The sequence below is a fragment of the Crocodylus porosus genome, unplaced genomic scaffold (genome assembly GCF_001723895.1).
Source record: "Crocodylus porosus isolate Cpor-Errol unplaced genomic scaffold, CroPor_comp1, whole genome shotgun sequence".
In the NCBI taxonomy this organism is placed as follows: domain Eukaryota; kingdom Metazoa; phylum Chordata; order Crocodylia; family Crocodylidae; genus Crocodylus; species Crocodylus porosus.
Window position 1 is genome coordinate 137,665,425 of NW_017728931.1, and position 15,163 is coordinate 137,680,587.

A 15,163-nucleotide genomic window follows, 5' to 3' on the forward strand; every position below is an offset into this window, starting at 1 on the left:
AACAAACAAACCAACAAACCAACAACAACAACAAAACACACACACAACAAACCTCAGTCCTCCTTCCCCCCCGCCAAACCGAACCACAACCTCCCTCCTCCCCCTCATCTTAAGCTAACTTTGTAGACAGCACTGCTAAAAACTTGATTAGCCCGTCTCAGTCTTTGCTGTTTAAACCCAGCCTTCAGATACTGCAAACCAGGTTGGCAAAGGTGAGGCCAACCAGAGATCCGAATCCTAACTTCATGGCTCAGACTTGTCTATGCTCTATTTTTCAAGGAGCACCGTTTGTGGGTTAAAACACAAATGTTAGTCTTCTGGCTCGAGCAGAGACCACCAGCATGTTTATACAGTACCAGCTCCATTGGACAAGACAAGACATACACAGGGATCCTTTGTGTGGAAAAATGTGGATTTCCCCCTTGAAAGTGGGAAACTACAGGTTTCCCCTTTTGCAAACGGTCTCTGCAGGCTGGAGCTCTGCCAGCCTGCAAGGAGCCGTCTGCAAGGGCAGGAAACATTAAGCCTTGTCCCGTGGGGGGGGTGGGGGGGACAGGGTAGAGCCTGGGAATTTGAGACCAGCCAGGGCTGGCTCAGACCCACTTTGCCTCCTGCAGCCTTTGGCAGAAAGTATTGGCATCAGTACCTGCCCCCTCCGGCAGGGTTGCGGTGGGAATAGGGGGCTGCAGGTCAGAAGTGAGAGACGCTGGCATCAGTGCCACAAAGCAGTGGAGGGCAGGGACAGCTGCAGCTCAACCCACATCCTGGCAAGCTAACGGGGCTTTGATGATCCATGATAAAGCCAAAAATCAAACACCAAAATAGACAGGCATTTAGCATTCATTTGGAAGCCTAACAGTACCTCAGTCTAAAGTGCTTCAAAATTGAACAAAATGTTTTACTGATAGATTTACAACTGATATTATCCACCTATCTTAGTGGTGTTTTGTTTTAAATCACAAAAAATGTGGATTTGGGGTTTTGGTTTTTGGGGTTTTTTTGTTTTTTAAATAAAATCAGAGAAAGCCAGGATCCAGTCATAAGGATGCCTGCTGACTGGCTCCCAAAACAAGACCTATACTCCCAACTAACCAATGGTTACCAGGCCAAAAGAGATCCAAGGCCTTGCATAACACAACACTGGCATCAATACCCAGGTCACTACTCAAGCACTGAATCAATCATACACCACAGTGCCTTGTTGCCCCCAGTGGCATAGATCAGCTAAAGTAAACTCATCCCACGATGGGGGTGGAGAGATCACACACACACCCCCTTGCCCCTCAAACTTTGCTGCATCTGCAGGTGAATGTGTGATCTCCAGCTGGTCTCCCCAGGCAGCTACAGACTCACTGATTTCCCCATTTCCTGGAAGACTGCCATCCTCATATCCAGGGACTGCTGATCATGAACCCACCAAAAATAAAAAAATAATAATAATAATAATAATAATAATACACATATATATATTTTCCAAGGGGAATTTAAGTGGTAGAAGTACCAAAAGGAAAAGAAGAGAGGAGGGACCATTTAAATCTGTAGCCAGCCAGATGCTGGAACAGTGTTAAGAGTGACCACAGAAGAGACTAGTTTCCTTTCACTTGAACAAGAGCCTTCCCAGCTGCAAACTTAGCAAACTCATTAGGAACAAGGTACCAATATCCTCTCTCTCTCTCTCTCTCTCTAGATTAACCTGGTAAGATCTACTCAGCATCCAAGGCAGGGTGGAGAGGAGCACTGCCATCCACCGGCAGGACCTATGACTCTCTCAGGCTAGGAAGAGGGGTCACATTTGTCCCTGGATAAACCTTTTGCCCGTGCTTGTCCTGCAACAAAAGTATCCTAGGATTGGCACACAATGCCCTTCTAATCAGGGTTTAGCAAGTGGCTGAAGGTAGGGCTGCTTGTCTGCTACTGATTTAATAATGCAGTCCTGGGTTAACCATACAGACACTTGGCAATATCCCAGGATAAACTGTTACCATTTCTTATCTAGGATTTTTTAATTTTTTTTTTTGTTGGTTTTTTTTTTTGCATTTATCCCAGGACAAGAGACATGCTTGCACTTTGACCTGGGAACAAGCGTGTACCCTGGGCTAAATATGACCTCTGTTTGCAACCAAAGACTTGCTTTTGTTAGAAGTCCTATATGAACAGCTTCATTGTTAGTGAACAACAGCCTGTTCTGCATTTGGATTCTCTTGTACTCAAGACAGTACACTGCGTACCTAGAATAAACTAGTGCCACACCTAAGCAAAAGGGAAGGAAATGGAGCAAGATCTGAACAAGGAGCACTGGGCTCCAAAGAGGGAAGGGGCACAAAGGAAAGCAAGCTACACCCCAGCCTTTCCGGTTTAACTGAAGACAATAAGCATTGTGTGTACTTTGAAAATTTCAGACACTGTTGGGTGAAGAGAGGCAAGTCTCTGAACAGGCCCTTTGTCAGAAGTAGTTTCCTGGAGATTGGTTCTACGGGACCAAAATAGACACTGAATTAGAAAAGTTACATGCAAAACAGACACAGCTCTGTGTGTACTTTGTGTATATAAACTTTACACACACACAAAAATAAATTTTACTGACTTGGATTAGCTATTATATCTATTTTGCAGGTTCACCAGTACACCCCACATGCTGCCAATTGGCAGAGAAGCTCCACCGCATGCATGTGTACATGTTAACATTGGACATGATGCACATTGGGTAACTGCAAGCAAACAAGAAAAGAAAACCCCATAACCCACATGGTTTAGGGTTTCTATCCTTGCAAAAATATACAATTGCAATTACCCCAATGTGTATTGTGTCAAATGTACACACACGTGTGAACATTTGACACAAAAAAATAATTGCAATTACCCCAATGTGTATCGTAAGACAGACAGGACACCCCCCCACAAATATTTGACCAAGTCACATTTTTTTCCACCTCCCTGCTGATCAGGAGCAAGTGGTGGGGCGTGGTGGTGGTGGTGGTGGGGGGGGGGAACCTGCAAGATTAAGGGGGCTGTTATGCAGCCCACTTCCACCATGAACTTGATAGGTCCCTAAAGATAATAATATTTGATACAATACACACTGGAGCCCCAAGACAAATATTCTTAAAAGCTCTACCTGATATCTGATCATAGAAGGCAAACATATTCCTTTCCCAGGTATATTAAAAAAAAAAAAAAAAAAAAAAGCAATAAAAGTTGCTAGGCGATACCGGAAATTATGCAAATAAACATCATACACATGCATGGTTTACTTGTTGAGGACTGGACAGGTACCAAAAGGTCAATGAAACCAATCATTTTGGAGGTGTGATAAGTCTGTAATGTCACACTCAATACTGGGTGTCACCCATAAATTTAATGCCAGCTCACCTTGTTGTTGAATCCATAACACCAAGCTGCCAGCTTTCTGTATGTCATTTAGTATCTTGCTACTGTATGATGGGTTAGTTTGGGTTTTTTGGTTTGTTTTTTGTGGGGGGGGGGGGGGGGTTTAAGTACTTATTAAAACTTAATTTTAATAAATTAGATAAAATTTTAATACTTGCCTAACCAGCAGCAACACATTGCCAGTTTAACCCTTTGCAGAAAGCTATAGCATGACCCAACAGTAAGTGTTTATTCACATCAGCCTGCTGTGTACTACGCAAGATGAGACAAGTTCCCAGCCTCTCCTCCAGCTTGGAGGTAGATTTAGAAAAATATACTAGGTAACGGATGAAGACTACAATAAGACCATGTTCACTTAACTTTTCATGCCCCTACTCCATACGCTCCAGTCTCATTCACCTGGGGAAGTCCCAGTATTGGTCATGTTGAGGCAGCACCACACAGATGCTGCGGTGGGATGCAGACTCTTCTATTCCTAGCCGTGCTGCTGGGTGACCTGCTGCAACCCGCTTTGCTTTCTCCATCTTAGGATAATAGGATTTTGCAGGTGGGGAAACTATTTCCTTCGTAAAGCAGTTTGAAATCCACTGGCAAACAAGGCTGTACCACAGTGAAGGATTATTGTAGCACCCTCCAGTGCTCAGAAAACATGCAAGGAAGGTGTTCAAAGCAGCCATGTAGATGGGCTTCTACTGTAGAGAAGAGATTAGCTACACTGAAGTCAAGCAGATCCTCACCATATGCCACCTCTGGCACTGCAGGCAGAGTAAAGCCTCTATGCCATCTGATCTGCATTTTACTCCCTCTTGAAATGGGGTCACCCCATTTACACTAGTGATTTGAAAAAAAGGGGCCAGCCACTATTTTAGCTGCCCGTGACAAGTGAACCTGGGCCAAATCCAGCCTAGTTCAGGAGGGATTTAAGAACCTGATGTGGTTTAAAGTCAGATGGATCCTCTGCCCAAGGCAATAAGGTATTCACACATCAATGCTGGAAAGCTACCTTGCTGGGCTCACCTGGCCCCCAGCTAGCTTTCCTGCTTGGGGCAGGGGGCTGAACCCGATGATCTTCCGAGGTCCCTTCCAGCCCCCCAAAAACCTATGAATCTCTCGTTAGCCAGCTGGGCTATTAAACTGTATAAAGGAAAAGGGCATCTTCTTCCCTTCCGGAGCACAGTTTATGAAGCCAACTGCATTAGAGGAAGCTGAGGCTATTTATATATAGCTGGAGACTACACTGCATGCCTATCGCCAAACACAGGTTTTTCCCCCAGACAGGATTCATCTTCCAGGCCCCAGAGAGGAAGCAGTCAACTGGCAGGATACACAGGCCAGCGTGCTGGGGTTCACATTATTGCTAGTCTGAACATGCAGTGACCCAGACGGCGTGGTCCGAGAAACAATGGGAGAGAAGACAGAACAGCTGTCTGAAGCGGCCGAGGAGCGCGGCACTCTCGAGATCAAGCATGCCCGAGCGAGCAAGGCTCGTGGCGTACATCTGCTGTCAGTCTAACAGATCGGGCCAGTTACAAAGACCATTGTCACCGATGGTGCCTATATTTAAGTGAGCTAGAATAGTGTAGCTCAGAAAAAGTACGAGTTAAAGTAATATTTGTATCTAACAGGTACTCAAGAAGTATTACGGCCCAAGTTCCTTGTTTGCGAATTATGTTGTACCCTTTACACATTCCCCTTGTACTAGTTTACGATAGGAGACTAATGTACTTCAGACTGGCTCAACTGATATTCAAAACAGGGGTTTTGTCTTGGTGATTAATTAGCAAATAAGTAAAACTAGTTGTTTGCCAAGTTTGAGATACTGCGGTTAGAACAGGAGGACAAGGGTTTGAGCAAAACCAGATATATTTGCTTAGGAAAGGGCCAGACATTTGTTCATTGAAAGCAGGTGACATCTCCGCGCATCTCTTTCTGTGCATTCGAACTGCTCCAAAAAGACAAACCCCTCCAAAAACCCTGATGCAACTTTGAATATTGAAAATTGCTCCCTGAAGGGGAACTATGGCTTCTTTACCCATTACTAAAGACTGAGCTCTTAACCAGATTTATTTGCATCAACTACAGGCCCAGAAAATGCTCCCATGTAAGTGGCACAAAGCATTTACCTGTACAGAAAAGGCTCTATCAGAGTGCGGCATTATGCCAGCATTTTAGTTATAGAAAGCAGGATAGTTAATCTAGAATGTGCAAGTCCAAGTCAAAGAGGAATAGCTTGACCCGACATGAGCCCAAGATAATACTGGGAGGCAGCATGGCCTTGTAGCAAGGGCAGCGATCCTGGCTCTATTTCTGGCTCTGCCCCACTGGGTAGCCTCAAAGCAAGTCATTCCACTCAAGCACCTTGCTTTTCCGCCTGTAAGATGGGGACAGTGTCAGTGTCATCAACCACCATTAACCACCACACATGAACTAAAGCAGCTGCAAGTAATGTCCAATTCAAGTCTCATTTTCACACTAATCAGCAAGTAATGCAAGTCTACGATAAGGGTCTTTTTCTCTCCTGATTTAAAAGAAAAAAAAAAAAGTTCTGCCTGCACTCCTCAAGAGTCATCCCAGCCTGACAAACTACCCTAGTCTATATTAAGTTTGTGGAGTAGTTCTTACTACCATCCCAAGTGTCCAAAAATACACTCGGTCCTCTTCCAGACCCTCCCACAAGAGGCCAGGGATCAAGTGGGCCATCAACACAGAACTGTTTTGTCCCTGAAGCTCAAGGCTCAAGTGGCAGCTTGCAAAAAGCTGGAACCAGATCACATCAGTCTGCAAATCAGTCAGAAGGCAGGGTAGATGTGCACCTTTTACAGACCCAGTAATACAGCCAGCACAAGTATTCAAAATTCACTTAACTCATACAAAGTGGACTTTGGCTCACAAAAGCTTGTGCTCTCTCCATCTTACTTAGTTTAAGAGGTGCACATCTAGTTTCTCAGAAGGTGATTTAGAACTACCACCTAGGATATTTATCAGATAACATGCAGTTTTAGACTGCTAGCTATCCTCACCCCACTGGGCCCATGCCCATAGCAGCCAACTTTCATGTGATCATTATGAAGTTCACACCTTCAGCATCCAGCAGCTCAGAAAGCAATATTTGCTTTCCGTTAGTTTTCATCCATAGGTTAGGACAAGGCAAGCGACTTCCTACTGCTGCACCAAATCTCACCCAGACCAGACCTGAACCCAGGCCTCCTAAACTCGTCATACAATCCACAAAGATTAGAAGAGATCTCGAGAGAACCTCAGGACTTAATCTTGGACTAAATGGTAAGCAGGGGCAACCCCAAAGCTTCAAAAATATTTAATACTACACGACAGGGGTGTTTGCCTTCTAAGTCAACACTGTGTGCCCTTGGGTCAGATTTTCTCACTTTCCTCCTTACCAGAAGGGCTAGGAGGATTCACAAAAGGCAGAGATTCTCCTACACATCTCAGAAATTCAGATGCTGGGGCTTTTGAAGTCACAAGTTTCCTAATAAAACGGCAGGAGATGGTAACACTGGGTGAAGACTGCCAAAGATCTTTTTTCCTCCCGCTAGAAGGCTCATTAAGCCAGACAACACACCGATACAACAGCAGTGCAGAGGACACAACTTCTCAATGCTTTTTCATCAGCGCTCCTCCTGCGTACTACCCATATCCCTTTTCCAATCTCTCAAAGCCCGTCCCCCCCATTACAATTTTGCATTCCAGCTGCTGAAAGTATGGGTGCATAGACTAATTCCCATGAAGTAAAGAGGAAGGCGGCAGGGCAGGACCCATACACCACCTTGTTCAGAGAGGCATGAGCTTTTGTAAGCTAAAGTTTCAGATGCTAAGGAGGTAAGAGGACATGAAATCAACTGGCAACAAGCAGCTAAAGTGCACCAGCTTAGCCCTCAATGAAAGAAGGCTGATGGGACATGTGCTAAACCTACCATGGGGTAGCTTTTACCTACCATGGATCAAAGCAGGCACACAATGCAGTTACTCCAGAGCAGCTCACAGTAAATCCCTACTCCTTTTTACCCAGTGCCAACTACTTAGTGCATCAAAATCCCAAGGGAGCTTTAGCCAGTGGGGTTTTACAACCCAAGATTTTGGAAAAATTAGCTGACATGACCAAAATCTGCCCCGTTCAGAAAAGAACTAAAATTGAGGCAAGGTAAGTTAGTGACCCAGCTGGGTTGGCCAAATCTTGCATACAAAAAAACCCTACACTTTTCCCCACCACCACCAGAAGAAGTTGCTAGACATGGTTCTTATTGCATTTCTTGTATGTAATGCACACTTCAGTTTCTGCTGGTTATAGCAGAAGTGAAAGCAAAGTGTGCATGCAACGCACAGAGCAATGAGCAGACTCCGCTCCCTACTCTGTTTCTTACTTCAAGGAAAAAATTTTTTTCTTCTTTTCTTTTTTTTTTGGAAAAAGAGGTGCCTATTATATTTCAGGAGATATAGTATGCAAGAAAATACAGTAGGTTAAAGTTGCCTGTCAAAAATCTCATAGCAGGAAGCCAGGCAGGAGAGGGTGGGAAAGTACCAAGCAGATGTTGTGCAGTTACAGCAAGAGCATCCTTAAGATTTAGGATGATAAGCAATTTTTAAATCATGTTCCTCATTTTGCTTCTATGCGCAGACATGACTGTTCCCAAAAAACTGTTAAAGTCAACAACTTGCAGTTCTGGTCTTGGGCATCAGCAGCCTCAGGTAGTTTTGGTGCTAGCTAAATATTGCTTAGGTTTCTCAGAAGCTTCCTGCTGAATTTAGAAGCCCACCTGCTTTACATTTAAAGTTTGTAGGCTAGTACTCAAAAGATGTCAGCACAAATTTAAAGACCTAAATGAAAAAAAGAAAAGCAGACAGCTCCGTACGTGTAAACTTAACCTGCACCTAAGCTATTTAGCAAGGTCCTGCCTCAACAGCTGTACAAACGGTACTGTGCATGGGACAAAGTACTAGCATTTAACTTTAGTGACTGAAAAATCCATGTTCAGACTTGCATGACAAAGGAAGAAGAAAGTTCCTGTTTTATACCCCCAGGTCAAGAAATCTGCATCTCAAAGAACCTGTGGAATAGGTCTGCTTTCCTTGTGTATTCCCATACGACGCACTATTACTAGTGAGCAGTTATTAATTAAGCAACATCTATCACATGTTCTTATCCCCTCTCCAGAAAGAGAAACAAGTAGGTTAAGAGGCAAGGTATTTTAACCCAAAAGTATGATGCTAAGTATTTCCAGTACAGCAGGAAAAAGCCAAATAAATCTCAGCCCTGGGTCTAGAGCAGCGGTTCTCAACCAGGGTGACTGAGTACTCTGGGGTGCTGCCAGATCCTTTGAAGGGTGCTACAAAAGGTGTGAGAAGAGTTGCAAGGAGATGGGGACAAGCCTGAGCCTGGCTTTTCTGCTCATCTGGATGATCCCCCTCACCCCCCGACTGCCTAGCCTCTGTGCAAAGAGATCAGCACTGTAATATATAAATTAGCTTTTTGAAATTGGGTGCCACTTGGTTCACAAGAGTTACGGAGGTACACCTCAAGTCCCTAGGTGCTTCAAATAGCTGTACCAAACCTGAAGTCTGTGTTTCCACCAGACAGCTGAGAATTGGATTCTTGTGAACCAGTCTTACGACTAAAGCAATTCCTTTTCCTATGGCAGCCTCGCTCAAAGCAGCTGAGATCTGCTCGCCTCAGAAGTTCTGGTGTTTCCACGTACTTCCTAGCAAACAGCTAACTGCATCTTGCTGGGGAAGACAGGTATCCCAAGTGCAACTCTGCTTGCATGCATGCAGGATTCATTGCAAGAGGTAGGTCGGTGTCCATGCACCAAGCCAGCCGGCTGGCCATACAATGGCAGATGAGGTTTGTGGTATTCCTATTCTGCACAGATTTCTACCACCATGAGAGAAGTTGCTTCCAATTCATCCTGTGGCAGACACCAAGGCCAAGTACAGACCGTCAAAAAGCCTGAATCGATTCAGTAGCTGCAGGTTGGTCTAAACTGATGAGCAAGTGAGCAGACATTCACTTTTGATTCCAGAAGTGCAGCCACATGCTCACAGGGGCCCAGGCAGAAGCCGGGGGCAAAGGGGGGTGTGGGGGGGATGCTAGGGCCTTCTCCCTGCCCACCTGGAACAACAACTTGGGCCAAAGCTAGCCCACTTACCCTGCAACTCTTTAGGGGAGATTCAAAGCACCCTGGGATGCTGGGGGGACTGTAAGGTGATTTGAATCTGGATAGGATGTGACACAGAAGATCAATAAACCAATTTAACCTAAATCAGTTAAGTCTGAAGCTACATCCATCCAAGTCTACCTTAAACCCATGCTGTTGCATTAGATTTGAACCCGTTTCCCCATCACTTACACTGGCTGGTGCACAATTTCTGTCCCTAGCCCAAGTATGGAAAATGGCAGCCCAAATGCTTCAAGTCTGACAATGTTATTAGCGACTAAAACCAGTCTCCTAAAGGAGGAAGTATTAAGTAAAATTAAGCATCACCACCAGCCCTGCTTAGGATCACCATCTTGCCACCTGCTGTAGCACTAGCCTCTGAAGCTTGTCCTTAAGTTCTTGCATATACAGAAGTCAGCCTCAGCCAGTAGCAGTGATGTGTTGAAGGCGGTGCTGGTATGACCCCTTGTTAACACCACCCCAGAGGGCACCAAGACCTTTTCAAAAGCCAGGCTTAGAATAGGGATGGAGGGAGGGGGAGGGGGAAAGGGAAAAAAAAAAAAAACCAACACAAAAAACAAAAAACTACACAAATAATTCAGGTCTCCACCAGGATGCACAGAGAACCCTCCAGAAGTCCCCAATTTATTATTTCAAGTTAAGGCTAGGGGCAAGGAGGGGGCAGCAAGTAGACTGCATATTTGAAACTCAAGCCATAGACACAATGGCTATTCTGGTCAAAGCCCAAAGAAGTCCTGCATGGAAAAATCACTTGCAAAAAAGCTGCATTTCCCTCTTCGCTGCAGCTGCTCCCAGAACTCCCCTCCTGATTATTTGGCCTCTACAATCAAAACAACTGTGAAATGCTGTTTCTTTTCACCTTTATGAAAAATCAAAGACAAAAATACGTTTAAAGCTTCCTCAGATGCGATAATGGTATTAGCCATTAGCATTTGCAAATCTATATCACAAAGTGGCCCTCAAAGTTGGAGTTGCTGCTATGCTCCCCCACCACCTTTTCAGTGCTGCCCAAATGTGTACATCTGCCTTCAACAACTTTGTTTGGCCATGGTTTAAAGTTTTGTATTCCAGCTGCCTTAAGCGACACCATACCTATGGATGACAGTAATGCTCAGGCAACCTCAAGCCCATGGGATGGCATCTTTCCCGTTCTGACTGGGAGAAGAATTCACATGAAACCAGCGTCGTCACCCAAATGGAAATGAGTTGCCCCTTACTGCCACTCTGGCTGCAGATTTGCCTCCGTAAAAGCTCCCAAAATAAGCAGCTTAGGATTTCAAGCACATTTGCCCTAGGTCCCCATTTGGCAATTTGCTCTACAGCTTTAGTCCTAGTCCATGTTACAAAGATCTGCCCACAGACCTTCCCCGCAGCTCTTCCAATGCAACCGACCCATCTGGCAAAAGGGGTTACTGTTACTCCATCTCTGCTGAGCAGTGGCAGGCAAGTAAAGGCTTCAGATACCATAGGAATCTGAGCAGGACAAGTTTACATTTCAGCTGCTCACATCTCGTTTCAGAGATCATCCCTTCCCTTTGGTTTGGAGCGACCCCTCACTGGTCTGGCTCATCTTGTCCTACTTTATCCAAAGATACCTTTGTTTTCATAGCTTTTGCACAGAGCTCTGTAAAGCCCATTCTTCTAGCACAGCAGACTCCGCTGCTCTCACAGCACCCAAGTCACTAATACACTTCAGGATCACCAGACAGTCAAACTAGCCTGTGCTTCAGTGGGTGGCCTGGTGCCCAAGATGAAAACATCATAGAAATCAAGGGCTGGAAGGGATCTCAAAAGATCAAGTCCAACTCCACCCCCCCACCCCCCCACTTTGGGCAGGAATACTGCCGAGATCAAATGATCCTTCTTTCCCATGTTGTTTCCTCTTGCAATGACTTGTAGACCAAGTACAGATAGACAAAAACCCTAAAGGCTGAATCGATTCAATCTTCACAGGTTAGTCCGAGCTGCATAGATTGAGCCGATAAGTAAGTGAACAGACATTCACTTTTGATTCTGCAAAAGCAGCCACATGCCTGCAGTGGCCCAGGCCAGAAGCCAGGGAGCGCAAGAGCACACCTCCCTGCTCCACAGAAGCAGACAGCTTGGGCTAAAGCTAGTCTGCTCACCCATGGGAGGGGGAGTGCAAAGCATCCTGGGATGCTGGGGGACTGAGTTAACATGAATCTGGAGCCGATCTGGTACAGAAGGTCAATAACTGATTTCCCCTAAATCAGTTAAGTCTGATACCACATCCATCCAGGTTTATCTTAAACCGGTTCAGGCCATTTTGAAAGCGGTTAAATGTGCAGTGAATTTCTGTTGCATTATACATTTAAACCCATTTCCAATCACTTATAAATCGGTTAGCGTGCAACTTCTGTTGCTAGCCATAGTGAAACCACCTTAAAACCATCAGTTCAGCCTCTCCTCTTGAGGGGAACAGATCCAAGATTATCCCACTTAAAATAAACATGTTCAGATTGGATTCACTGCTTCTAGTCGACTCACAACCTTGTTACCCAGTTACCAGCACTGATCTCAGTGCAAGACAACAAATAATTTTAAATGGTAAAATATTAGAAGATTGTGTTAACAGAACAAGCCTCCCCCTAAAATTCAAGTCACCCACCCTACGCCACCCACAGCTGCTCCACATCCCTTTACCACCCCAACCTCCATAAAGGATAAATATTTTCCTCCCATACTTCCTCCTATTGCACTGGGTATGGTACCAATGTAATCACAGGTGTATTATGATCCCTTTGTGACCCTTAGCCCAACACAACAGGCTAAATGGGGTGGCAGGGCTAGGGGGAGGGAGATGGATACAGAGGTGATATAGGACTTGCCCAAGAAAAACACTGGCACAGCCAAAAATAGAGCCTAGGTATTCAGGTCAAGCCTCACTGCTCTGACCCACACTTTACCCCCTCTGGCTCATTTAGCTCCTTATACCACAACCCTTCCTAGTAGTCCTGCAACTCAAATTGGAAAGGGATTTAAACCCACTAACTTCTCTCTGTTACTAAGCTGCTGGCCCAGTGTTTCTAACCATAAACTTCCATACCTCAATTCGCATTTCATTTTTTCTTTGTATAAAAAACACTAACTCTGTATTTAAAGGCTCCAGGCACTTAATTGATACTATTCCAAGGCTAGATGACTTATGTCACATAATGTAGAATATACAATTCTAAATTAAAAATAGCATTGTATTTGTTGCCAGGCCAATCTGTTGGCTTTATTTTCCCACTCCTCTCTCCCATAAACCCATGATGAATTACCTTTTAATCATTACCCTTCCCACTTCATTAACATTTTATAAATGACTGAGTAATTGCTCACAGTAGCACAGACCATCTTCATTAACAGATTACAGCCATGACTTTGTTTGCCTTGATTACAGTCAAATTAGGATTTGAAGCAACAATCTTAACAAGCAAAGGGCAACTTCAACCCACTCTGCCGTAGATTTAATACGCATTCACCGAGGCGCTACCATAGCCTCGTCAGCTAGGTATTTAAATTGAGCATTTGGGGCGAGTCATTCAAGAACAGCTCAAATCCACCGTGCAGCACTGGCAATAAATCCCCAAGCCGTAGCTATTGCCAACCTGTGCCACAACTCCTTAGAAGAAGCAGAATTTTTTTTGTTGCCTTTTGCTCCACTGGATCTAGGGTTATAGCTGGCTTCAAATCTACTGTGCTTTCAAGTGGCCAGCTCCTGGACACAGCACTCTTTAGGCAAGAGTCAAGTACTACCAGGTATTCCTGCCATGATCACGTAACGACTTGCATCTATCTAATAGGAGTGCTTCCCACTACTAGAACAGGTACAAGCTCCGCTTACCTTGCTACTGAAGGGGCAGAGCAGCCGAGAGCCGAGCTCCTGTGCCCCCAAACATCCCCACGCTCACCCTTTCAGGCTTTTGTCAATCATGCACGGAGCCTGCACACACTTATCTATTTGGAAAGCAAGCTGCAGGGTTTCTGAATTCCCGGGGCTGCTGCAAAACCCAACACGAAACCAATGGGGAGAGACAGCCAGAAGACACACGGAGCTATTTCACCTCCCTGTTAAACCCAAGTGAAAGACGATCCCATCCCCTGAACATGGAAGTGTCCCAGCTGAAGTGCTCACTACAATAAAAGACAGTCAGGGGGGGGAAAAAAAAAAAAAAAAAAAAAATTGCAGGTGTCATCCAGTGCATCCAATTCATTCTTGCAGTTAAACTGTGCTTTAAACTTTTGGAAGCAGTACAGACAACATGGTCAAATCACTGATCTCTGGAGTGGCAGTTCCCAGCTTTTTTTTTGTGCCAGGACCCATTTGCAGACATCCATGGCCAGTCCTGACCCACTGCCCCCCAGTGTGTGGGGCAGGGGGAGGCCCCAAGCAAGCTGACACTCCACTAACCTGCAAGGAAAAAGCTAGTTTCGCCATGCTTTTCCTCTTTTAAAGGAGAATTCATTATGAAAATTTGTTCATGATCCTTTCACATCATCTTGCAACCCACTTCTGCATCTAGGGAGGTGTTAAAGTTCACTTATAGCACTTTACAACACACAGCCCCCACAAAAATGCTGCTTTGGGGAAGCCGCACAGAATCCCCATTTAAAAAACACACTCGCACCGTCTGCAGCGCACACGCAGCTGCCCACAACGCTCAAGAGCAGTTGGATTTTCCTCCAGGACAAAGCCTTTTATTCTGGGATCCGAGGGACCTACCAGCCCATTGTCCTGCCCCCTCCCCCAAGTATCCGTAGCTAAAAACAAGAGAGGTTTACCCTGTGATTTTACAGACCCACTTAAAAGTACCAGAGTCCAAAGTTAACACCCCAACCCAGGACAAATTGAGGCTAATTTGAGGGAACATCATTCAAAACTGCCTGGGTGCGTGTAAATGCCTGCCCCTGCCCGCTTCAAGGCACATTAAAGCCCAAAACAATCCACCACAGGACGAAGCACTCAGCTGTTTCTAACAGCACACCTTTTGAACCTTTAACCCTCACCCCCCCCCCCGATCCCCGCTTTGCATTTTATTTGCCCCGATGGGCCCTTAGTGCCACCCTTATTACAGTGGGGCCGGGGGGCTCCCAGCTCCGCCTGGCGAGCAGCAGCCACAGCCCGCAGCGACGCGCGGCCGCAGAGGGGGATGCCGAAGGGGCACTGGGGCTGACCGGGGGGCTTCCACCCCCGCTGCATGCCCCCCAACCCCTGCGGCACTGCGGGGCGAGGGAGCTCTGCCCTGCCCCGCACGCGGGCGGCCAGCTAGGCCGGCAGCTCCCTGCACACCTCCCACCGGGGGCCACTGCCAGGGCACTTCGTTCCTCCCCAGAACGGGGCGCACCGCGCCGGCCGGCCGGCACTCACACATCAGCGTGCTGAAGGCCACGAGCGCCAGCAGCCCCTGCACCAGCACGCCCAGCCGGTCCATCAGCGCCCCGTTGTCGCAGCCGTGCGGCTTCAGCTCGGCCTGGCTCAGGTTGCCCGCGAGCCGCTCCGTCACGAAGACCAGCAGCGAGCGCGTGGAGCCCGGCGGCGGGGACGCGGCCATCGCGCCTGCGCCCGGACCCGGCCCGCG

At 46.2% G+C, this 15,163-nt stretch overlaps 1 protein-coding gene across 1 annotated transcript in view; it reads right to left on the reverse strand.

The window, feature by feature from the left end:
* LOC109315821 (store-operated calcium entry regulator STIMATE-like) overlaps positions 1–15,150 on the reverse strand; it is a 53,627-nt gene extending 38,477 nt beyond the window's left edge. Inside the window, exon 1 of the mRNA XM_019543747.1 lies at positions 14,953–15,150. Coding sequence (XP_019399292.1) covers positions 14,953–15,136 — 184 coding nt within the window. The 5' untranslated portion in view covers positions 15,137–15,150. The remainder of the gene's footprint in view (positions 1–14,952) is intronic.
* Positions 15,151–15,163: the final 13 nt, after the last annotated feature.